The sequence below is a fragment of the Xenopus laevis genome, chromosome 9_10L (genome assembly GCF_017654675.1).
Source record: "Xenopus laevis strain J_2021 chromosome 9_10L, Xenopus_laevis_v10.1, whole genome shotgun sequence".
NCBI lineage: Eukaryota > Metazoa > Chordata > Amphibia > Anura > Pipidae > Xenopus > Xenopus laevis.
The window spans coordinates 56,774,491-56,800,817 of record NC_054387.1 but is presented as its reverse complement, the minus strand read 5'-3'; the positions used below and the strand labels follow the sequence as shown (position 1 = coordinate 56,800,817).

Genomic DNA, 26,327 nt, shown 5'->3' with positions numbered 1-26,327 from the left:
GGGCACAACACTGGGGGAGACAGGGGCCAGCAGGTAATACACTAGGGCAGACAGGGGCTGGTGGGTAATACATTGCCGGGAACAGTGGTTGGTGGATAATACTTTGGGAGCAACAGGCTGGTGGGTAACAGACTGGGGGAAACAGGACTGGTAGTAACACACTGGAAGAGACAGGGGCTGGTGGGTAATACATTGCAGCAGGGGACAGGGCTGGTGGGTAAAAGACTGGGGAAGACAGTGACTGGTGGGTAACAGACTTGGGGACACATGGACTGGTGGGTAACAGACTGGGGGAGACAGGGCTGGTGGGTAACAGATTGGGTGAGAAAGGGACTGGTGGGTAATAACACATTGGGAGCAGAAGTGGGAGCACAGAACACAGTATCCTACCACTCTTACACCTGAAATGTAGATGATAAATTCTAGAATGTAGAAAGGAGCAGGCTGTTCTGTGAGTAGAAAAGAATGGCAGTGGATACATTGTTGCTAAACCTCAGTTAATTTACTTTTGAACTCACTAAATCTCCTCAGATCATTTCCTGCTGATCTATAAAATTGCTCTATTTTTCTCTTTCAAACGTTTTTTATTTTTTTTTTTTGCTTTGCTTTTTCTAAGGGAAAGTGAGACTATTCCAAGGAGCAGATGGATGAAATACTTTGTATCCCATAAAAAAAAACAGTTTTAAATTCCTGTGCATTTTTTTGGAAGGGCTGTGATTGGGGCAAATCCTTCCTATTTCCCGTAACAGAATCTCATGGGGTATTTTGTTACCCTGAGTGGATCTCAGCCCCATCCCCATCTCTGCTGGACGCCAAGGCTTGTGCCAATATTTAGAAAGCGCGGCGTGAGCGGCAGTTTGTCGGAGATGGGAGCCAGATGAGGAATGGGGATTACGTTGCCATGCGTCCCACAGAAATTGCTGTAAGTGGTTGCAGATTTGACATTTTTTTTTTACAGAAGCAGCAGATGTCCACTCGGGATGCTAATTTGGGTTTCTTGCAGAAATAGCCACTTGTGGGCGACACGTGTCTCTTCCACAAGCAAAAACAGAATGTACCCAGTTAACCCTTTTTATGTAAGGCCTGGGAATAAAGGGGAATCTCATCCTGCTGAAAACTTAAATTTTAGATTGTAAACTCTGTGTAACAGGCTGACAATTAAACACCATCACTCTACAAGAGCATCTAACATTTAGTAATATGGAATGACTCTTGTTCTGTAGCAGCTATTGATTATCACTCATGCTTTGGTTGTCAGGGAATGCTGGGAGTGGTAGTTCAGCAGCTGTGAAGGAATAACTTTTACATGTTATACTATTAGTGTCAGTTCCCCTGCTTTCATCCTGTCACAACATAACACGACACGGGCAACATTTATTTTTATATAGATTTAAAAATATATATATATATATATATATATATATATATATATATATATATATATATATATATATATGGGAAATTATTTATAAAAGGCAAACTTGTACAAACAGAAGGCGATATTCTTCCATTTTCAGGTGCAACCAAACACCTTATATTATGCTCACACTGTCCCTTTATGAGCATCTCCTATAATCCTATTCCCAAACCAGAGTTTCTGGCAAATATTTTGTGTCTGAAGGACAAGACCGAGTCTGATTGCTGGAATCCCACTTGGGGGAGAATCTCTTTCCAAAACTTGGGGATTAATCAGCTATTCAAGTTCCAATTTCTAAGAAGTCGAAATTGCAATGCAAACGCATGTAATTGATTTTACAGATTTGTTGGGATTAGCATCTAACTTGCCCTTTAATATCCAGTCGGCTAGCATGGGCACTAAACAAGCAGATGTATAAATATGAGGAGGGCCCACATGTGAAAATGATAATGTCATCTGGCTCGTTCTTTGTTCTCGTTATTCACATGGAATGTGGATAGAACTTTCCCTAAATGAATTCACTGTCAACAGATGAATCAGAGAATTTACTCATTTAAAGGGAACAAAGGAACTTTCTCTGAAATCCATAAATCCATTGCTATTAACTATGGAGGGGCCCTCCCAAATGCCATTTTGTTTTCCTTAGACACTATAGTATTAGGGTATTATTTATTTTGTGCCCAGGACATTCCTTCTCGGTATATCTATACATATGGGTGGGAGCTGCCATATTGTTTCCCTTAGAAGTTACTCTATTGAGGATACAGCTTATTGTGTGCCCAGGACATTCCTTCTCTGTCTATTTGTATTAATACATATGGATGAGAACTATTTTTACATGAGTGTCCAAAGTCCAAACCATGCTCAGGGCCTGTTATTTCTCTGTTTCAGACCCCCCCCCCCCCCTTGCAAGACTTTTCTGCTCTTTTTAAGCCTTGGATCTATTCCACTGGCATAACCTCATATACAGCAGACCCTACAACCACGGGGTCCGAGCAACAGGGGGTCCAGGAATGCAGGGTCTGCTGTATCATAGTCCCCCTCCCAGACCCATCTTTTACCTTTAAAATATAATATATCGTCACTCTGGGAGGTGTGGCGCAAGTGGGTCGGGAGGAGGGCCAGGAGAGGAGGAGGACTGTTTGAGCCAAGTTATGACAAGTTATGCCACAGATCTATTCCCCTAGTTTGGTACCAAATACCCCTTGACTCATTACTTGGCCATAGCTATTTACCCCCAGATTAATCTGGCCCCACTTGTGTGCCTGACAGAGCCATACCTTGAGCATCACGTGTGCGTCTCACTAATGCCACAGGTATGTGGGCCGGCGGAGGGGCTGGCAGGGGGAGCGCTTGGCTCATGCAGGAGATAACATGTCAGGAAGGGAAATTACATCCCAGCCTTGTTTTTTGGATACTTTTCACATATCTTAAAGGAGAGATTAGTTGGATTTTGGCTGCGCCTGTGAAACCACTGTCAGGCCACACACACAGTACCACGTAAGCAGGCTGCATCCTTCCTCGTAATCATAATGGATCTTTCCTTCGTCGGTCAGTCAGGCCATTTATGGGAGCCGCCTAGATACTGGCTTATAACAGGGCTGGACAATATATATATATATCTAAACTGGTCACCCTTAGAGTTGGAACTACCACTAACTACCACTGGAACTAACACAGAATCTCAGGGCAGCTAGGAGTTTGTTTCAGAGAGCCAAGCATTGAAATGAACCGCTTTAGATTGTCAACTCTTGGGGAAAAAAATCTCTGCTATTTGTCTCTCTCCTCTAACATATGACAGATCCTCTATGTGCACAGCGTTACGCAGCAATGAATTAGTCCTTTCTCTTTTCTGTCGATGCTTCTCAACAGGCAGCCGTTCTGCAATGGCAATTCAGGCACTATCCAATACTGTACTGGAAAACAATATGGCAGCTCCCAGCCATATGTCTAAATACAAATACATTGATGATCTATTTGGCTTTGTGGCCCTAGAATGAGCTGTTATGGCAACAGATGGAATGGGAATGGATGGTCTCACTGTTCTTAAGGATAATTTAATTGGTTCCTGAAGAGTCAATGTTTGTTTGGTGTTTGGAGGTTTCTTTACACATTAATCAAATTAGCTGCTCTTACTGGGGCAGACCATTTGACAAGCTGAGGAATAAGAGGCTCTTGTATTTTGCTAATGTCTTGCAGATCTGGCCAAGCGCATTTCCCCCCCTTTCTTCAGTAATGCCTTGTGGCCCTAATTTAGATTTTTACTGTTGGGGGAGTTGCCCTGTATGGAGAGAGGTACATTAGTCCTTCTTCTGACATTGGATAATTTGCCTTTATAGCCCAGCCAGCATTCTGGGAGCAGGCACAGAGATTGGTTGCCTGAACACGCTGACACACACATTGACATATACTCACACACCCTGACACAGACACACAATGACCCACTAACACTGACACACACAGACCAACACAACACACACCCTGACAATGACATCTGAAAACAGGTTTGATTGATTAACCAGAAAAAAACTGACCAATTGCAATCTGCCTTGGAATGCCACTTTGTGCATCACAGCACCAGGGAATTGCGTAGGGAGTTTGACCTTTACGGATCTATTTCTGGTCGCACCTGTACATGGTTTTGTACAAACTAAAATAGCAGTGAGATGAGTGCGCAGTGCACTGCTGGCTCAGGGGAACTTATTTCCGGCGCCTATATAATGAGTTTCTCCTGCTTTATGGCTAAATGTCCCACAGTCAGCCCTAGTCTTATGTCAGACCCATGGCGGTCCCAAAGTACAAAGGACTGGGCTGCGACCCTTCAGCTTTTGTTCAAATGAATATGTCATATGGAAGGTTATTATTTTTATTTTTAAAAATTTATTTTATTCCTAGTGTTGGCACCAGGTATCGGGCACAGAAACCCTGACTGTTTTGCTTTGGGAGCTGCCATATTGCTTTCTCTGATAAATGTGAATTATCCAATCAATTGGGATTCTAAAGTAAGCCCCATGCAAGCACATTTATTTTTTATAGTGCTGCGCAGTATGTTGGTGCTCTAAAAATACATGTTAATAACAGGGATGCACCGAATCCACTATTTTTGATTTGGCTGAACCCCCGAATCATTTGCAAAAGATTGGGCCGAATACCGAACCAAATTTGTATCCTAATTTGCATATTTGCAATTAGGGGTGGGAAGGGGAAAACTTTTTGTACTTCCTTGTTTTATGACAAAAAGTCACGCGATTTCCCTCCCCGTCCCTAATTTGTATATGCATATGCAAATTAGGATTTAGATTCAGTCTGGCCGGGCAGAAGGATTCGGGCAAATCCGAATCCTGAACCGAATCCTGGATTTGATGCATCCCTAGTTAATAATACGTTTGATGTTTATTCCCTTTGCTGCCAGTGGATGTTCAGGAGTTGTAGTTCAGTAACTACTGCAATGAGGGGGCCTCAGAGAAGCAAGGGCCCAAGTCAGTTGCCCTTTCTTTACCCTTTAAGAACAGGACTAAGCGCAGCGCTGGGAACACAGAACTCTGTTTGTTTAGTCTGGGGCCCCGAGACGCTCCCTGTTTATCTGGGCACTTGAGAGGCTGCGAAGGGGAAATTGCCTGATCCTCAGACATTTAGACCCCCTGTGTCCCGACCTCTGTAACCCACGGGTGCTGACAGATCTCTCAGCTGGAACACGTCGCTGGAACATGTCACTTATTCACACAAGATACCAGTTGGAAGGGCACATTTGGGTTTTGGTGGTACAGGCAGCCAAACTTCCAGCAAGCACAGTATGTGTGATGGGGAATTAGATTATAAACTCCGCTGGGTAGGTTTAAAATAAATTCTTTAAGATCCCACTCCATACAGAGTGCACTTTCTGCTTTGTGGTGTGTCAGGGGATAGAGCTTTTGCTGTGATATGCAATGCCCCACACAGAAAACAAAAAGTGTCCTTGGAGCAGGGAGGAATAAAAGTTCCTCATTGCATCCATGCGTTTTGGGTATAATCTTCCCAATATAATGACAGCACCAAAAGACTGCCAGGGCATGCTGGGAGTTGTAGTCCTGTAACAGCTTCAGAGCTGTAGATTGGGTAAATGTACCCCCACACAGGATTCTCCTTAGATCTCTTTTTGAAGCCCCATAAACAAATCCTCAGTTAATTGGCCTGTTCATAGAGCCGTAATCTGCCCTTGTTATTTGCCCCTTTTACTCATCAGCTTCTCATTATCTTTTGCCTCCAGGGAATTCCCAAGTGCCCCTCCTTGGAGATTACAGGAAGCCGTGACCTCTGTTAATGTGGTAGTGCCCATTGGTTATAATGGAAGGATTGTGTGGGCATTGTGGGAACTCCCTGATTATAATCAATGGGGAATTGGGCTACAGACAGACAAATGGCTCAGAGTTAATAACTGGGGAGGGGGGTCATTTCCCTGGGGCTTAACCCTTTTGTGACGTCAATAGGCCAGACAGTTTTAGCCTTTCTAGGAATCACAACTTCCAGCACTTCAGCCATCATAAAGTACAACTCCCAGCACCACTCGGCATTCTTTCACACCCCATACCTGCTTAGCTGTCTTCCCTGGAAGTATTCCTATTTAGCAGCTAGTTAATCCCACTCCCTCATTTAAAGCAGATGTGGATTTTGTCTACCGTAACTCCTTAACTGACGCAACTTGCTGTAAACCACTGATGTGTGCCTCTTCTTTTTCTAGTGTTGCAGGGCAGAATGTGTGTTTGTTACCCTAGGCCCTGTACATAGCCCTTCAAGTAAAGCTGATTAGAGGATGCTTTTGTGTCCACTGTGCAGTCATTGTGTGACTGTGTGTGTTATTGTAGCTGCTTGTGGCTTTGTCTCCCAATTTGCATTCACTTGATGGATTGCCAGGGTCATGCAGAGCCACTGAAGTGCCGGCTCAGCAAAGACTAACAGAGCCGTGTGCCCAAACTGCAGCCTCCCAGCCTCCCTGAGCTGCTCAGCATCAATGTGACACTTGCCCACTTACCTGTCACTTGCCTCACACGTCATCTGAATTAGTGACTTGGCCTTAACAAGCGCTGAGACATCTAGTTGCTGTTGTTTACACCTTCTGAATGAGTTATAGTAGGATAAAGAACATGGTATTCTATTATTCTGTTTTCTGCTGTGCCTGGGAGCCGGCATCTCCCATCATCCCCTGTAGCCTGTCAGAGTTGTAGTATAACTATTCAACTACTCTGTTCCTGCCCTAATTACCATTTTTTATATTGCCTGTAGCATCTCAGGGGGCTCTTATTTGGGTACATTGGGGCAGCATTTTATGCTTTATTATTATGATTATCCCCCCAAGTAAAATGGTCAATGTTTGCTCAGTTTGTGAAGCTGCAGAATTTCTTCCAGTCTTTCTTTCCCTTGGAAGCTGCATAGCGTGCAGTTTGGGCGATTTTCACGGCAATTCAGCATTTATTTATTTTGCAGTTTGTTCTTTTTTATGGTGCGACTGTGAATGTAACACTAGGCCCCTGCCCTGAGCTCAGGTTGCTGATTCGCAACTGTGTCACAGCACTGTGTTACCCTACATTGATACAGAGATGTGCAGAGTGGGGGTAAGTAAAGTCCAACCCTGTAAGTGCCATAGAATCAGTGGTGCCAGCATAACCGTCTTCCTGTCCATTTAATAGTTCCATTTAGAGTGCCAGGTTCCCTTTTGAACTTGTGCCATTTACTTGGTGCAGCGAGATCAAAGGAACTCAAAGCATTTAAAGCAGGGGTCCCCAACCTTTTTAACCTGTGAGCCACATTCAAATGTAAAAAGAGTTGGGGAGCAACGCAATCATGAAAAAGTTCCTTGGGGTTGCCAAATAAGGGCTATGATTGGCTATTTGGTAGCCCCTATGTGGACTGGCAGCCTACAAGAGGCTCTACTTGCCATTATATTTAGTTTTTATGCAATTAAAATTAGCTTTCAAGCTTGAAATTCAAAAATAAGCACATGTTTTGAGGACCCTGAGAGCAACATCCAAGGGGTTGGAGAGCAACATGTTACTCACGAGCTACTGGTTGGGGATCACTGATTTAAAGGGTTAAAAATGTCAATGCTGAGCTGTGATGCTATTAATCCCTTGCATAAGTCTGTGTCATTCAGTGGCCACAGTTCTGCTGATTTTATGCTCACACAGAGGGGGGCGCTGTAATAACCTTCTGTGGACAGATGTATCCCATATCCTGTTTCTTCAGTTCCTTGCCCCAAAATACCTGTCACACACCACTGATTCCTGCATCCCCTCTCCCCCTGGCTAACATTATGTAGATGTGTTTAGCCATTTATTATATAGATTATATTATATATATATATCATATAAATGTGTAACCGGTTAATGTAATATAGACGTGTAACCAGTTAATATTTTATATTTTAATATTATATAAATATATAACTGGTTAATATAATCTAGATGTGTAACAGGTTAATACTGTATAGCTGTGTAACCATTTAATATTTAAGAAATCTGTGACCAGTTTATATTAGATGAATTTGTATTTAATATAATATAGATGTATAACTGGTTAATATTATATACATTTGTAACCAGTTAATATAGTATGAATGTGTAACCAGTTAATATTATATAGATGTTTAATCATTTGATATTTTTGATATATAATTGTGTAACTAGTTAATATTAGGGATGCACTGAATCCACTATTTTGGATTCGGCCAAACTCCTGAATCCTTCGCGAAAGATTCGGCCGAATATGAACCGAATCCGAATCCTAATTTGCATATGCAAATTAGGGGTGGGAAGGGGAAAACATTCTTTACTTCCTTGTTTTGTGACAAAAAGTCATGCGATTTCCCTCCCTGGGCCCTAATTTGCATATGCAAATTAGGATTCGGTTCGGCCGGGCAGAAGGATTCATCCGAATCCTGCTGAAAAAGGCAAAATCCTGAACCGAATCCTGGATTCGGTGCATCCCGAGTTAATATTATATAAATGTGTAACCAGTAAATATTATATAGATGTGTTACCATATCATTTTATATAAATGTTTAACAAATTTCAAATAACATAGATGTCAAAAGTCAATATATCGATATGTAACCGGTTAATATTATATAGATGTGTAACCAGTACATATATAAATGTGCAACCATTTAGTATTATCTAATTGTGTATTCACCTTTAGACTGATATGCCCCCCCCCCCCAGCTTGTAGTTTCAACATTATAGATTATAATTTCTTGTAGTTAGCCATGATTTCAGCAGCTCTGCAATTGGTATTTTTTTGAAAAATATTTGCCTCCCTTCACTCAAGAAATCACAAAACAGCCCTGTTGCTAGGACCAGTGGCCCTAGCAACCAGACAGCAGTAAAAATTGTCAGACTTGAGACCTGCTGGATGAGAAAGTTAAATCATTTAAGAACCATTTTTATATTATTATTATTATTATACTATAAGTATTTCCCATTTGAGAAGCTATGCACAACTTACCTGCTATTGTCTCCACCAATCCATGTCAAATTCCAGGAGAAACATTAGATTCCTCCCCTCCCCTCCCAGCTATCTGACTCCTCTTTGTACTATTGGAGCTGGAGCAGCAGGGGAGTCTTGTGTTTATAAAGAGGGGGATGTCAGGATTAAACCCTTATGATTTAAAGCAGACACGGGGCTGTAGGAGTCACTGAGTGCTGCCTCTGCCCAAACCTCTGACTCACTGGCACTAGAAACCCATTCGGCTGCTGGAAGTCCCAAATCCCATGCTTTTCCTTCTATTAGAGTTGATGAAAGCTCAGACTGTTATACTTTATACAATTATACATCAGGAATGTCCAAGCCACAAAAGGCTATTAAAGAAATCTGTTGTATTAACAAAATGTTTTTTTCTTTAGAGATCCACCATTGGTGTGCCTCTTATTATAAATGCCTCTCGGCTGTATATGCTGGAAGTCTGTTCCCTGTATTTACCACCATTTCAGTAACTGTTCATTTCAACTATAGACATCAAATAAGACACTTAACCAGTACAGAACCAGCTGCCTGGAAAATGTACTAAAAGACTTCATTCCTTACATGGATTGGGGGGACAGTTCATCCTTGTGATGTGGGAGGAAGAGGGGAGGGTAATGTAAAAAAACATTATTCCCAGTTGAGGCAGAAGAAGCTGCTGGGGGGAGATTATGTGCAGCAAGTACCAGTTAGTACCTGGAAACCACATAAATTTAGTTTTATGGAGAAGCTTCATCGCAGGCAAGAACTCCATAAATCTAGTGTTTTAACCCAAGAATTAGGCTGAGAATTACCAAGTGAGGGGGTGCACCTTGGTGAGTTTATGTTCCATTTTATCTGTCCCGGGGAACAGGACTGCGTGCTTTAAATTGGGGGGCTGTGCTGAATGTAGTAAATAGCATTGCCCCCATTACTGATCACTCAGTTGCTGTATAAATCGGAATGGAAATAACCTGGGGGTCTCAGGTCCCTGTTGCTATCATTTCATCTGTTATCTCTCTGCCTCTCATTTATGTATATGTTATTCCCTGTGCTCTGGCAGTTATGCACAACAAGCCGATCAGCTAATATATCTAATTATCCATCACCAGAAACACTTCCTTGCACATCTCCCAGTTGGATGGATAATAAGTAAAGAGAATTTTGTGGCAGTTATAATTGTGGGCATAAATTCATTCCTATTCCTCGTATCCACACACAGACCCTTTTATAGGAAATATTTAGCAAGATCACCCCTCTTTATGAGCAGTCCTTTACCTTTACCTTTACTCTTCACTGTAGAACTACTTTTCTCTATAAATAGAAACCTATTGGTTTTGTAATCATTTAATATTATATAGAAACATTTAATTTTTTAAAGATGTGAACCATTTAATACAATATAGATGTGTTATGGATTAATATTTTATAGATGTCTAACCATTTAATATTATATACATGTGTAACCAGTAAAATGTACATGTGTAACAGTTTAATACTATATAAATGTGTTATTGGTTAATATTATATAGATGTATAACTGGTTAATATTGTATAGATGCGTAGCTATTTAATATTATATAGATGTGGAACTATTTGATATTATATAGCTGTGTAACCGGTTGATATTATATAAATGTGTAACCATTAATATTATATAGTTGTTTAACCCATTAAAGGGGTTGTTCACCTTCAACCAACTAGTTGTTTTTAGATAGATCACCAGAAATAACGACTTTTTCCAATTACTTTCTATTTTCTATGTGTAACCGTTTTAATAATGCACAATGCACTCGCGGCACTTCGATATCCGAGTTCATTGCCGCAGGCGATTTTTCATTTTAGCAGGGAGAAGGCAGTTCGGGCAGATTGTCGCCCCGAAGAAGAGGCGATTAGTCGCCAGGCGACTAAATCTCCCTGAATCTGCCCGTGTGATAAACCCTAAAGTGTCTTTTTTTCACCTTCTATAGGATGGGGGTCGCTGACCCTGTAACCTGTTCTAAATTGATACATTATCTTATCTTTGTCCCTGCTGAGCAGAGTTTTTGTTTTCATTAAAGGCAGCTGTTAGAATTGATACAATAATTGCTGATACTCCAGAGATGCTGCTGAGAAATGTATCAATTAAATGTGGCAAAATTGTAACGATTTAGAGTCTGCACCTGAATTACTGAGCTGCCAGACAAACACCGGAGACAGGAACATTCAACTTTAAACTTAGATTTTGGAAAAACAGTAAAAAATAAATAATGGAAAGTAATTGGGGAACAATCTAAAAACAACTGAACAGAAAAAAGTCCTTGGAAGGTGAACAACCCCATTAATGTTGTATAAATGTACTATAAGGTTGCCACCAGGCCAGTATTTTACCGGCTTAGCCAGTAAAATACCTGCCAAGGCCGGGGCCGGTATTACAAATTTACCGGCAATGTAGCTGCCGGTAAATTCGTAATACGATTAAAAGGAGCCCTCGACCTGCCCCCAATCCCCTGGAACTTACCTTTTCTTTTGCTTCTTCTAGCGTCCGCGGCCCCGCCCCTTTTGACGTCATGGCCTGCCCATTTTGAAGTCACGGCCCGCCCCTTTGTGTCCCCACCCCCTACCAGCCGGTAAAGCATTTTAAAAAAGGTGGCAACCCTAGTACTGTATAACCATTTAATCTTATATAGACATGTAACTGGTTAATATCATACAGACATGTAACCAGTTACCATGTTATAAAGGAGTAAGTAGTTTATAATGTAGATGAGTAACCAGACAATATTTTCCCAGTCTGTGTGGTTTCGAGCCACTGGCAGGATGTAGAATTTGGGATATTTCTCAGTGGTTCTCAGGCAGAGGATCTGGTGCTGAGTCAGGCAAAGGCTTTTGGGCCCCTGAGTTACAATATTGGGAGTGAATGGACAGTTTGGGAAACATGAGGCAAACCAATTACCGGATCTCCTGCTGAGCAGTAACACAGGGAAAGGCCGGGGCTTTGTGCTTCCCAATGCGCCTACATGCCGGCGGGGAGACGATTAGAAAAGGAGTGAGATTTTAGTATTCCATCCCATTCGCTCGTGTGTGCGCGGACGCTGCGGTAACACAATCTGATAGTCCTGTAAGTCCAGGGCACAGATGGAGAACAAGTATTTTCTGTTTTGTACTCCAAATCACTCACATGCCAAGCACATTACAGATCTGTACCATCTGACCAAGTTATTTTATCTATACCAGCAATCTCTAGGTCAGGGGTGCCCAAAAGGTAGATCGGGATCTACAAGTAGACCCTTAGCTGGTGATCAGTAGATCTCAAGACACTGTCAACAAACAGCTAGTCTAAATCACCCTCCTGATTCATGCTTTTCATTCACATATTTATTATGTTGAGGTTACATAAGAAATAGTTTGTTAAATATAGCAATATACATTTTCCCATAAATCAATATTTAAATAATATTTTTCGTGGAACAGAATGCTAACAATGTTTTATGGATGTAGATCATAATGGGACCAAGTATAGTTACCAGCTTGCACACCCTGGCTCTCCAAGTCGTATGTTGCCCGGTGCCCGGCAGAGAAGGCCTCATATTAGTAGAGTATGGGCATCTTGCCCTAGGTTGTTAGAGTGGCCCTAGCAACTAGACAATATTATCAAAAAATGCTGTATTCCATATGAGGAATAGTTAAATAGTTCAAAGTCCTAAATAGAGCTACAAATAATCTTTATATCAGACTGTCTCCAGGATAAAGATAACATTTTACTTCACAATGAAATGACCCTTTAATGCACTTAAAGCCGCAGCAGATTTTGGAAAGGGGGTTGCAAACCTAAAAAGCCTTGTCACCTAATTTTTCTGGGCTTTAGTAAATCTGTCCCCTTTTTATCTGTAGATCAGCTGGATACCTTCACTCGCTCTCTGTATCCAGAGTTTACTTTATCTGCGTTCTGAGCGTCGGCCCTTTCTAAACATTTCTATTCAAGTAAATCTTCCTCTTGCATTTAGAATTGATGAGCTGTAAATGACCGGGCCAAGAATTAGACAATAAAGCAATGATGGAGCCCCAAGTTTGGAAGGGAATTATATAAACCAACCTGCAGCTGAACTACAATTCCCAGAATCCCTTGATTGTGGATGATACTGGACTGGTTATCAAACAGCTGCGCAAGTGATGCATCTGAGATGTAATGACGCTGTTCTATTGTACAGCACTGTGGAAATAGTTGGAGAAAATCGCACAGTATAAATTATTTGCCTTAGTTACTGTAACACTCTGCTTCTCTCTGACATGTATCAATGTGTTTTGCCAACATTCTGCTATTGAAGGGGCCCCAATTTTCTCTAATCCAAGCATGCAGCTGTTGCCTGGGCAGGAAAGGGTTATGCGCTCACCCGCATTGGGCTTGGCTGCCTCAGCCAGACGAAATGAAAGCCAAATGTTACAGGCTCGGCCTTATCCTGAAGCTTTCAACTGTTTCCCTTTCTCCTGCGCCACAAGAAAAACCCAAATAATCCGAGTGCCGGGAGCGTGGGCACTTGGAAGGGTTTGTGACAGTAATTAGAGCAGCCGTACTGCCCCCTCCGTTCTTGCTGCCTCTGATGGAAAAAGGGGCACCATTACTCCCTGCGGGATTTGTGTCCATCATTTGTGATGTCCAGAGTTGATACCAAGTGGGAACAGGGGATACTCCAGTCAGGGGCCCCATGATAGAGGGGCCCCCAAAAGACACAAGGATGCAATTTGCAGGTTGCAGATGAGTAACACATTTGGGAGAAGAGTTGGCATAATAGGGTGTGGCTGGGGCATAGCAATTTGTGCCCAGGACATTTTTATCAGGGCCCATTCTATTTGCTGGCAGGGCCCACTTCTGAGCATCATTTCTCTCTCTCTGACGACTCTTTGAAGCACCAGATTTAAGGACTCGTATTCTGGATCTTTAGAATTATGAAGATAATGCAGAGATGTCAGACTGCTGGGAAATTATTTCAGGAGCATTTTGGCCACCCCCTTTAACACCCCAATCACACCCAAATTATGGGAAGTGGGAAACTGTGGAAAAGAGGGCAAATCTAGGTGACTCCTGAAAATGGAATGGCATTCCTGGTAAGGGCACACACTGCTTTGCATGTTTTGTTGCCCAAGTGTTTTATTGGCTGGGTGCTTAGAGGCTCAGACTTGCTCTATGTGCCGTTGCCCTTATTAAAGTTCCCTTATATTGTCGGTGTCTCTGTGCTCCTGGCATTTGGGTTAATACTGCGACCCACACAGTAAAATCAGTGACTGAAGAGCAGGAAATTGGGTGTTTTTATAACTTTCAGTACAAACTGCCTGAAGTGGCGAACAAAGAGCTCCTGCAAGATTTTAGGCTTCTAGGTTTTGGCTCAAGTTCAGGTTGTTAAAGAGACAGACCCAGAAGCATTCTATCCTATCCCTGGCATCTGGGGAAGTGAAAGACTACACAGATCTGGGTCACTGCAAGTTGGGGATATGACTTTCTATTGCACCCCTCTCTACCTAGCACATAACACTCGTCATCACTTTATACCCCCTTACATGTATATAAAATGGCTTGCCTGGATATATTATATATAAAATTGTGACCCCTCCCAACATACCCAGTCACCTGCCAAGTAGTGATGTGCGGGTTGACCCAAAACCTGTGGTGACCCACTGGTTGACCCCCAGGTGGGCGGGTTCAGGGTGAATTTTGGCCAATCATTGCAGATTAGGGTTGGGTACTGGTCAGACTAGGTAAGTACACTCTTCCTCTGCTCCAGAAGATTCTGTGTCTTGGAAACAGCATGCACAGAAGTGTACAGAGCAAGAAGGCGCAGGTTAGAATTGGGTCATGTATGGGTTAAGGTTTTGCAGGTAAGGGTGGAGTGCGGGATGAGTTTTCACACCACTACTTCCAAGCACATGTGACGTGTTGTTAGTGGGAAACGTGTGCAGCTGCAGAGGGGCCCCATGACACTTTATTTATTTTTGTACAGTTAAAATGACTGTTCACTTGCTGGTAATTGCAGCAGAGCCTGGGCACGACATGCTGACACCACCACCAACCCACCCCCTGTGCCAAGCCTCTGCCCTGCGGATGTGATGTCACAGATTGACAGAAGCCTGAGCAGCTTCATAAGCTGCATAACATCAACAGTTGCTCTCTCTCATATTCAAAGTGGTCTCTTATATGAACTGTTAGCTAAAATAGCCAACAGTCCCTCTGCGAACTATAAGTGAGGGCCTCAATACCTTTCCTGAGAACACGAAAGGTTTAGTGCGCAGACTTGCGCTGGGCGCCTCAAGTCGCATGCAAGTAGCTCGTATCCGTACAGTGCTGCGAAATATGTTGGTGCTATATAAATACATGTTAATAATAATAATACTGGTGCAACTGAAATGAATCTGAGAGGGTAAATGACAAATCAGTGGTTCTGAGCAGAGAGAGATGTGCGAATGTTGATAAATGAAGGGGCCCCGGCTGGAGTTTGTGTCTGTATGTAGATAAGTAATGGCAGCGCTCCCCCTTTGCGCTTAGTCTGTCTGTAGAGATGGATTCGTGCCCCAGTCACTGCGCATCGCGGCGCACACAGAAGTCATTAGAGCAAACAGGAACGCGCGGGGAATGGGGGGGTCGGGCCGTGAATATTAATAACGGGCGGCGATGATTTGTCACCAGACACCGTCTGTTCTGCACATATACAACTAAATTAGGCAGTGTCCCATTTCCGCTACAGACGGGATCCTCCACCACAGGTGCACAAAACAGAGGCGCGCCAGTGACCCAATTATCTTGAAATATAGCCCCTTCCTAATGCCTGACACATGGGCAGCTCTGCCTGCGAGGCACCTTTTTAGGATTACAATTCAGCAATTGGGACTGAAAATGGCACCAGTGCCAAAATCAAGGTACCAATCACAAGGGACGTTATTTGGGCCACCAACCGAACCTTTAATGCTTCAATCCAACTACACTGGGCAACAGGAAACTTCTCTCTTATGAAGTCCCCGGGTTGTGGGCCAAATACAGTGTAAGAGTTAAATAAGACTGTAGTCAGGTTGCCAGTAGAGCATGGGTTAATTATGTTCTCTTCTTTTGTTGCTGGTATGGCATTGTATGCAATATAAGTTCATTCTGTCCTTTTATTTTGTTCAATTTCAACAGTGTGTGTGCTATTTCTGATCTCTGCTATTAGGGCTCCAGTAGTGCATGGGCTAACGCTGATCCTCTCAGCTATTAAAGTTGGCAGGCAGCGCAGGGGTTAACTCTGACTTTTTTTTCTCTCTCTCTGCTATTAGGACACCTGAAGTGCATGGGTTATTTTTTTATTCTTTTTGCTATTAGGGCCCTGGCAGTGCAGGGTTTATAATGATTAGGGACTTGGCAGCTTCTGGAGTAGGAATTTCCTGCCTGATTTTCATTTCCGCTCACTTCTCATATATTTATATATATATTTTTGTCTTCTTCTTCAAACGGAGACAGAAAATGTTTTTTTAATTATAGGCCCCAGGGTCCCCCCCTCAGGAATCATATCATTATTAGTTTTGCCATCAGAACTTCCTGTTCCAGGGAGATAAGAAAACAGAACTTTCACTGAAACTATATATTTTGTCCTTTGGAGCCAACAAGGACTCTAGGGGTTAGAGGCTGTAACGGGATGAAATTGCTCCTCAGTGTGGTGGGAACTTTATATATAAATGGCACAGAGGTTTGCCCATTGCTGTATAGTAAATATGCTTGCCCTGGTCTTGCCAGGCTTGGGGTATTCCCAGGATTTACATTCCCAACATCCCTATTTATTGCCACTGATAATTTGTGGGGTGTGGGTGTCACACTGTGTAAATCTTTCTATAAATTGGCAACACAAAGGTGACACGTGGTTAAAGACAAACATGCAAAACACAAGGCCCCCAGAACCTTCAGCTGCAAATCCCAGACACACTACTGGGAGTTATAGATGGGATGAAGGCATTGTGAATTAGGGGTGAGCTACGCTCTGATTATTAAGCCCAGGTTCCTAAACCCTGCTCTTCTCTACTTCTTGTCTTTTGCCTTTGAAAAGTTATTGGAAACATTGGATCTGCTACTCCCAGTGTTGGACTGGCCTCCTAGGGCTCAGTACAGCACCTGACATTGGGGGCACACACCCACCGAAACTGCATGTGGGAAATGCTAAATGTAATAGGTAATATACAGTATGTAGGGATGCAGCAAATCCAGGCTTTGGTTCAGGATTTGGCATTTTTCAGCAGGATTTGGCCGAATCCAAGTTCCTGGCTAAACATCATTTTGTCACACAAACAAGGTAGTGTAAATTTCTCTTTGACCCTTCCTGGCACTAAATTGCATGTGCAAATTAAGATTTGGTTCCAATTTGGTAGTTGGCTGAATCTTTCATGAAGGATTAAGGATTTGTCCGAATCCAAAAATTGTGGATTCGATGCATCCCTAGTTATATGGATGTATGGGGAAATAAGAGGCGTATGGGAATTGTATGGGACCCAACAGGAGATGGTACTGAAGCCAATACACAGGGGTCAAATGTACTACTTTTATTGCCAGTTGGAAATGTCTTCCCCTTTGTTGCAGTTCTAACTACCTGCCCTCAAATCTTAGTATTTTATATGGAAATAGCTTGGAGGGTTATCTGAGGTCATATTAGTACTGCCTGGACTCCTCATACAAATAAGGAGGTACTGAGAGGTCTGCAAAATTATGTCATGTTTTTGTGATTCAGACTTACCTCTAGCGCCCCTCCTCAGTATGGATTTTGTATGTTATATGCACACACCCTTCTGTTATACAGCACTACCGAATTATACACTGCATTATAAACGCTTGTTAATAATAGAGATGGTAAATTTTCTGGTCAAACTGCCTTCTGGTTGTTGTGGTCAGGGGCCATAGCAACAAAATAGCAATTTAAATGACAAGGGTGCAGCAGATGCGAATGTTTAATTCAGAAGCCACACAGGTAGAAAAGACAAATGAGCGCAGCATCCCAACGACTGGGAACCTTCACTTTAGGGAGCAGTTCTCCATAACTAGGAGCGGCCTTGGCCTCTTCTGCACTGCCTGTTCAGAGTCCAGCTGTTTCCCACTGCTGTCAGGCCCATTCTCTGGTTACACAGCGCGGGAGGAAGTCGGATTTTGGATGCCCAGTTGAGTGTGGGAAGGAGGCTGGACAGGTGGTGAAATCAGATTGTAGCCAGGCGTAAAATCCCCACATTGTTCCACAGTGACCAGACTGTGAGGGGCTTCCAGCGGGGAAGATGCCTGGGAATCTGCCGTTTGGCCTAAGCAATTTGCTTAACCTTTTAAGTGCCAACATCTGATTCAGAACCTTTCCATTAGGGGGTGCTACAGAGTTTACTGTCTCAGGTTATATTTGTGGCTCTTCTGCTTGTGACCCCCTCAGTCACTAGCTTATGGGACCCCTGTACATATTCATTGTTTTATCTATAGTGAAAGGGAATTTCCTAGGAGCTGTCATATCTGTATCCAATAGCCTGTCCTGCAAAAGTGAAAGTACACCCTGTTTATACTCTTAATGTGGTTAGCAGTGACTTTATTTTCATATGTCAAAATCACAGGCTGTCCCGCCCTTATGTATTATTGCTCTAAGGGGGCACCTTGTCCTCAGACTTTAATGGAACAGCACCAGCTAGTGGTGACATTATCAAGGAAACTGGTAGAAAGCCTAAATATGTACTATGGGTGACATGGATGCACCATTGTCACATTTTGGCCATACATTGGGCGATATGTTTGTCTGATTTGCCTTCCCATGCAAAGCTGTGACCAAACAGCAGTTAGGGAGGCTGTAGTTTTGGTCTCATTCTTTGGCCCAGGCAGTATCAACCCCGTTATGGCCAGCATTACTGAAATTACTCTTAATTTTCTAAAAACCGAATTGTCTTTTTAACAGTGTTTCCCTGTCTCCTCCACAGCTTCGGCTCCTCTCTTCCCTGCCTTCCACCCTCCCTTCCCCATTGAAATGCGCCACCAAGAGGGAAGATACCATTATGACACACATGGCATTCACACTCTCCATGGGTAAGTTTGGGTTTCCTTGTAAAAACACTGAATTGTATTGCCTTTTTTAAAAAATAAGTACAGTGAAAAGTACAATACATTAAATAAATTACAGTAAATGAAAGTACACTTAATATAAATCCAAGGACACACTCTCTGAGGGGATACCCTGTATGGAACCCCTTACCTCCTGTATATGAGGGGGCAGGAAGTCAGGAGCACAAAATAAAATACTTCCCCCAGCTTTCTGGCCATTAGTTTAAGTGCTGCCAATATATATGCCTGTGCCCAGATAGTGAGCTACCATCTTGGATTTCTAGGCCTGCCCACTGCTTTGAGTCACTGACTTGTACTGGCCGTACATAGACCCGATGGACCAGCACAGTTGTATTCTCTACTCTGTAGATAGACTGAGTTTGATCTAATTTCCAATACAGTTTCAATTAAATTAAGCCAATCACCAGGGCACAAGGGGATGGGGCTCAGCCCCCAAAATAAAACAGAAGCTTTTTATATTCTCAGGGGAGGAAGGGTGTGGGGTATATGGAATGTATTATTGTACCTTTTGAAACTCTCAAGGTGGCAAATTATTTGGGGGAAACATTTCAACAAAAATCTAGAAATTTGTATTTTAGAGAAGGTAGGTCTCATAACTTTATATGAGTCTTAAACCATTTAGTGACTGAAATGACACATTAGCAGCCCCCATATCACTATGCTGTGTATCCATATATCCATGCATACACACATTGTACAGTTCCCAAGGGGTTAATATCACCATCAAAATGCCTGCTCCAATCAAACATTGGCTGTAAGTTCCATTAATACATTCTCAGCTGTTCCCTAAATAAGGTGATATATTAGCGCTGTCCAACTGCAACCGCTGAGGGACCATTGCTGCCCCGGGGCTCTGCCTGACAATGCTGAACCTTTCGTTATTTTACATCATCGTTTTCCTGGAGCCCAGCCTACCGGCTTGCGTAGGAAAAATGTTTTCCCTTAATGATGCAAAACAGCACCATTTCCACATATCTGCCTTACCTTGTGCCCCAGTCTCCAGCCCAGGGGCAATGCTTGTGTTCACTTTAGTTCTACTTTAATCCTTTCTGCGTATCAGAGCTGTTAATAGATGCCATGCCATTCTGGATGCCCATTTAGTAGCACGGCTTTGGCACAGAGCTGCCCGTGGCTCTCTCTGAGTAGGAGCCCTCTGTTCCCCCTTCCCAAACAGGATGCTATTTATCAAAGAGTCATTTGTAGGTAATGTTTGCAAGAAAAATAATGTGTCTGCTCTTTGGCTCCCTTGATTAATGTGATGCGAGTGTGTCAGGGGCCCCTCATCTATCAAAACCTACATCCCGACTGTCTGTATCCAACAGCCCCTAATTACAGCAATGCTGCGCAGCAAATGAAGTGCACAAAGCTCTGTGTCACGGATAGGGGCGATTATCTGCCTGTGCATACTTGTACTAATCGTGGCCCCATAATCCTCTCTCATCAGGCTTGGTAGTTTAGGGTGGGGAAGAAAGAACATGGGAGGGCCACTTTGATTTCGTAGAATGAAAGAGTTAATACAAAATGCCTAAGATCAGCACTGTCTGCATTCTACTACCAATTCTTTCTATAGTGACTTGCCCTTTAAGAATCATCAGCATCCTATCAGAGCAGAAGTACAATATACAGTGCTCAGGGGACTACAGAGGAACCCCCACCCACATTTACCAATATTTTTCAGTTACATATCCCCCAAACTCATAGAGAATCAAGCGTCAGTCTAGATGAGATCAGTTTGCGTCTCTCCCTCCCAGTGTAGGGACACATAATATTGTTTCCTCTTCTCACTAAGGGTAAATTCTTTATATTGAAAAAAAATGTACCAGGAGTCAATTGGAATGAGGTGGGACCCTTCCCTCAAAAATATCACATGCATATGCTTGTAGAGGACATTACGGCAGAGCATATGTACTTTTAAGACACACATTTTAGTAGGAAGTACTGAGCTTATGGGGGGTGTAATAATAAGTGCATGGTTTGCCAAGGTCTAGTAACTCATAGCAACCAATCAGATGCTTGTTGTCAAACAGTTACCCAGTAAATACTACTTCCTGATTGGTTTGCATCTTTTATTTTTTATTATAAGGTGCAAATCCAACTCTCTGCATCTGCCCATGTATGCAACATTTCTGTCATGCACACAATAAGAAACGTTGCACACCCCCAATTGCTCTCGTCATCCCACTTATCCTTATTGTAATAAAGAAATGTTGCATGACCACTGACTCTCGTCACCCCGCTCACACTCATTATAATGATAAAGAAATATTGCACTCCCACTCACCCTCCTTATAATAAAGAAACATTGCACACCCCACACACCCTTGTTATTGCAATATAATAAGGCCCTGTTCATGTTTGCTCATTGGGACTCAGCTTTGCATGTGCTGAATAATTACAGTAAGTGGGAACTTGAACAAAGTGCTTAACTACACCCTCTAACGATGGGATTCAGGCTTTTCCTGCAGTAAATTAGGAGCAATCAGGCAGCAAATGGTAATTAGTGCTCACTCGTTAAGGCTGGGTGTGAGATTCTCTACTAACTGGGAATGTCTCCTCACACATAGAATGCAGGCAATTGCACCAATGGCATCCGGTTCCCAGAAAGGACCCACATTTTTGGGATAAACCATTTAAATCTATTGCCTCGCTGCTACTGCTGGACCACAACTCCCACCATTCTCTAACAACCAACTTGCTTTTGTTTGCTTTTCTTTTTTTGTTTCTTGCCACCAAATAGGCAACCAGATGCCAATACTTTCTCTGGAAAAATTTAGCAAGCATCCACAGTTCTCTGCCAGTCTGGCCACAACCTTCCATGTAACTAAGCCTCACAGGAAACCAGTGTAGAATCTGCATACAGTATGTATTCCCCAGAACAATTCAGCAGGAATAGCCCCTTATGTTTGCTCATAGCCTGTACAGAGAGATACCATTCAACTATGGCAGCATATGTATTCTCCAGTACTAAGCACAATTCAGCAGGAGCAGCCCCCTAAGTTTGCTCATAGCCTGTACAGAGAGAAGGAAAACATAACATTATATCAGCATATGTTACTGAGCTCAGTTCAGCTGAATATTTTAAACCCTAGTCTTTAATTCTTGTCTTACAGCACTGATGAGCAGTGGTTCTGCTGTTTGGGGGTTCATTGGGATAGAACTTTAATCCTGTGAGTGCAGAATGTGTTTAGATTTCTCTCTGGATACAGTTGATAACCAGTCTAAACATCTCTGTCTTGAGTGCAATTCAGGACAGTGAATCAGGAGGCGCCTCGACCACCTTAAAGGGAACCTATCACCATGATTTACAATGTGTAGGCTGCAGAGCTGAGCTTCCCATAGGCAGCTGTAGAACAGCACCACCCATGTATAAGCTACGTAAATAGCAATCATATTTTTTTCCCTTATCTTAAGATATTGTAATGTATTTTGAGTTTCTGCACTCAGCATCTTTTTCCTGCTGCAAACAACTGACTCATGCTATGTACCCCAGATGGGGGGAAGAAGCAATTGAACCAGGGGAGAGTTTTCAGCTGAGGGAGCATCCATAACAAGGTCGAGATTTGGCATGTCCAGCTGCCGGACAATCACTGAGTTGTTTGCAGCAGGGAAAACAGAGTGACAGGTCCTATTATATGGGGTGGAATAGAAAGAAACAAGAGAACTGTAAGAAGCTTTGTTGTGGGCCGAGAAGCTTGGGCCCAGCAATTCATTATTAGTGCTGTATCTGGAGTTCTGGATTAGAGTGGGAGGAGTAGAATTTCAGAATAGGTATCACATTTAATTCCACTGCTGCTCAGAGAATACTGAAGCGGATGCCTGCAGGAAAATCTCTACCGCGCTGCATGGCAACTCCATGTGGGGAAGAATAGGAGGCGGTACGCAGACAAATCTTCCACCAGTGTAGTTTGCCAAATCTTTGAACGAATGAGGTGTTGGAGACATGAACAGATGTAAGGGGGTGGGCATAGATTTTATCCAGGCATATAGCTGAATTTAATAGGAATCCAAGCAGCGGCCTGCACCTGCTAATTTGGTATGTGCCCCTATCCGTGCTTAGATTTTATACTTACTACACACACACATTTATTTGGTGCTGAGAAATATACCTGGAATTTCAAGAAACACTCGCACACCCTAATCAATTGGATAGAGAACACCTGGTGCACAGCAAACAGGAGGAATCGGCCACCTCCCTAGAATACTGGAACAAAAACTTCACTGGCACACAGGATATTTCAAGCAGGAAAAACCTTGCTAGGTATTTATTGCAGCATGCAACGTTTCGGGGTTACCCCCTTTGTCAAGCATAACAAACACATATTGCACTAAAAATTTATAGGTGAAAAAGGGTCACGTGATTCCAAATGGGTGTGGACCCAAGCAATGAATAAATTACTACATTAAAAATTCAAAGGTCAATAAAGTGCAAGTGCTGATAAAAAAGCCAAAGCATCCTTGGCAAGAAAAGGTGAAAGCATTATCTTCGGTGAATAAAATGTTCATAAGTGAATAAATGTCCATAATCAAATCTTCTGGCCTAACACAGTGTCTAAAACATGAAAAGCGGAGATATAAAAGACATTTTAACCACCAGTTATAGTATCAAAGTGAAAACATACATTTGGAAAAAAATAAAAACATTGTATCAATACAAAAAAAGGTTAAAAGTAATGTTACTAAATCACCACAGGCAGAGATAAGGAGATAATATTATAACATTTCAACAAACGTAAGAAAAAACTGTCTAACCTTATATGCAGAGAAAAATCTATCCCTGAGTTCATCCAAGGCAAAGCTGTTCATCTAGAGTGGAGGGAGAAGGCGAAATAATTACAAAAAACAGGCCATACTATATTCTTCATTAAGACCTTTAGGGTGCCGGGATTCGAGAAGCCAGATCCAATAGCATTCCCTCTGTAACAAACATTTCTTTTTATCCAAACCTGGTTTAAAAATTACTTTTTCTAAAACTTGCCATCTCAGCTGGGATACTTGATGTCCCTGCATAAAGAAATGTTTTGCCAATAAGGTCTCAGGTTTTATTCTTTCAGTCCTGACGTCAGAATTTTTAAGACTTTTTAAAGAGGTTTTTGGAAGAAGCGGAGCCGGCCGATAATTACGAATATTCGACTTGTGTTCATTAAGTCGCAATATAATACCCTCTAACAACAGCTAGTAAAATACAGAGAATTCCTTTTGTTACTTCTTATGATACCAATTCTTGGTTTTTTCGTAAGGTGATACTTAGACACTGGAAGGTTTTGAGTACAGACCAGAAGTATGGTCATTTGTTTAAATCTCCCCCCATTTTCTCTTATAGGAGAGGGAGGAATGTTGGTGATTTGATAAAGCGTAAGCCACCTCCTTCAAAAGGCAGTCGTAATCTGCTTGGTTCGCAGAGCAATGGTACTTTTCCTTGTAGGAATTGCAGCCATTGCAAAGCTATTACCCCTGGCAGCTCTGTTACACACCCTCATTTGGGCACTAAGCATGACATTAAGGGATTTTTTACCTGTGACACGAAGGATGTGGTTTATTGTCTGAAGTGTCCGTGCGGACTGACCTATATTGGTCAGACAAGTCGGGCTATTAAATTGCGACTTAATGAACACAAGTCGAATATTCGTAATTATCGGCCGGCTCCGCTTCTTCCAAAAACCTCTTTAAAAAGTCTTAAAAATTCTGACGTCAGGACTGAAAGAATAAAACCTGAGACCTTATTGGCAAAACATTTCTTTATGCAGGGACATCAAGTATCCCAGCTGAGATGGCAAGTTTTAGAAAAAGTAATTTTTAAACCAGGTTTGGATAAAAAGAAATGTTTGTTACAGAGGGAATGCTATTGGATCTGGCTTCTCGAATCCCGGCACCCTAAAGGTCTTAATGAAGAATATAGTATGGCCTGTTTTTTGTAATTATTTCGCCTTCTCCCTCCACTCTAGATGAACAGCTTTGCCTTGGATGAACTCAGGGATAGATTTTTCTCTGCATATAAGGTTAGACAGTTTTTTCTTACGTTTGTTGAAATGTTATAATATTATCTCCTTATCTCTGCCTGTGGTGATTTAGTAACATTACTTTTAACCTTTTTTTGTATTGATACAATGTTTTTATTTTATTCACCGAAGATAATGCTTTCACCTTTTCTTGCCAAGGATGCTTTGGCTTTTTTATCAGCACTTGCACTTTATTGACCTTTGAATTTTTAATGTAGTAATTTATTCATTGCTTAGGTCCACACCCATTTGGAATCACGTGACCCTTTTTCACCTATAAATTTTTAGTGCAATATGTGTTTGTTATGCTTGACAAAGGGGGTAACCCCGAAACGTTGCATGCTGCAATAAATACCTAGCAAGGTTTTTCCTGCTTGAAATATCCTGTGTGCCAGTGAAGTTTTTTTTCTGAGAAATATACCTGCCATTGTGCACCTCAAATAGAACCACAAACTGTCAGTTGGCTTGAGATCAGGGCTGTGACTGGGCCTTCACTGGTGTTTGGCATTGTGCTGCGTCCCAGGATTCAATATTTAGCCCCCAACATAAGGCCTCTACCCCCCTCCCTCCAGACTTCGCTGTAGACATGGTCAGCCATATCAAAATCTCTGTTTAACTATATTCAAGTATATTCATGAGAATAAGGGATTTTCAAGGTACTTTCTGAATATGTTAAATGAAGAATACATCTTATAACACTTTAAAAAATGCAAGAGTTTCCCTTTAAACCTCCAACATCAAACGGAGGATTTTAAGATCCTTTAAATCTAAATGAGAATGACAGCTGGAAACATTAAAGGGGTGTTCACATTTAAGTTACCTGTTAGTATTGTATAGAATGGCTAATACTAAGCAACTTTTCAATTGGTATTCATTTTTTCTTTTTTATAGTTTTGTTATTATTTGCTTCTTCTGACGCCAGCTTTCAAATGACCCCATCTAAAAAAACAAATGCTCTCTAAGGCTACAAATGTGTTGTTATTGCTACTTTTTATTACTACCGGTAGTCTTTCTATTCAGGCCCTCTGCTATTCATAATCCAGTGTATTTAAAACAGTGCATGGTTCCTAGGGTAATTTGTGCTCTAGCAACCTGGATTGGTAAAATTGCGAACCGGAGAGCTGCTGAATAAAAAGCGAAATAAATAAAATAGTAAAACAAATGAAAAACAATTGCAAAATTGTCTTAGAATAACACTCTCTACATCAGTGATCCCCAACCAATGGCTAGTAAGCAACATGTCACCAACCACTTGGATGTTGCTCTTAGTGGCCTCAAAGCAGGTGATTAATTCCAGACTTCGAGGCAAGTTTTGGTTTCATAAAAGCCAGGTGTACAACCGAACAGGACTTCCTGTAGGCTGCCAGTCCAC

The 26,327-nt window shown here is 42.1% G+C and overlaps 1 protein-coding gene across 5 annotated transcripts in view; it reads left to right on the top strand.

The window, feature by feature from the left end:
- gli2.L (GLI family zinc finger 2 L homeolog) overlaps positions 1-26,327 on the top strand; it is a 113,385-nt gene that overhangs the window by 68,150 nt on the left and 18,908 nt on the right. For 3 of the 5 annotated variants that reach the window (XM_018234138.2, XM_018234136.2, NM_001087973.1), the window contains 1 exon segment: positions 18,818-18,923. In XM_018234138.2, coding sequence (XP_018089627.1) covers positions 18,818-18,923 — 106 coding nt within the window. 5 annotated transcript variants of the gene reach the window in all.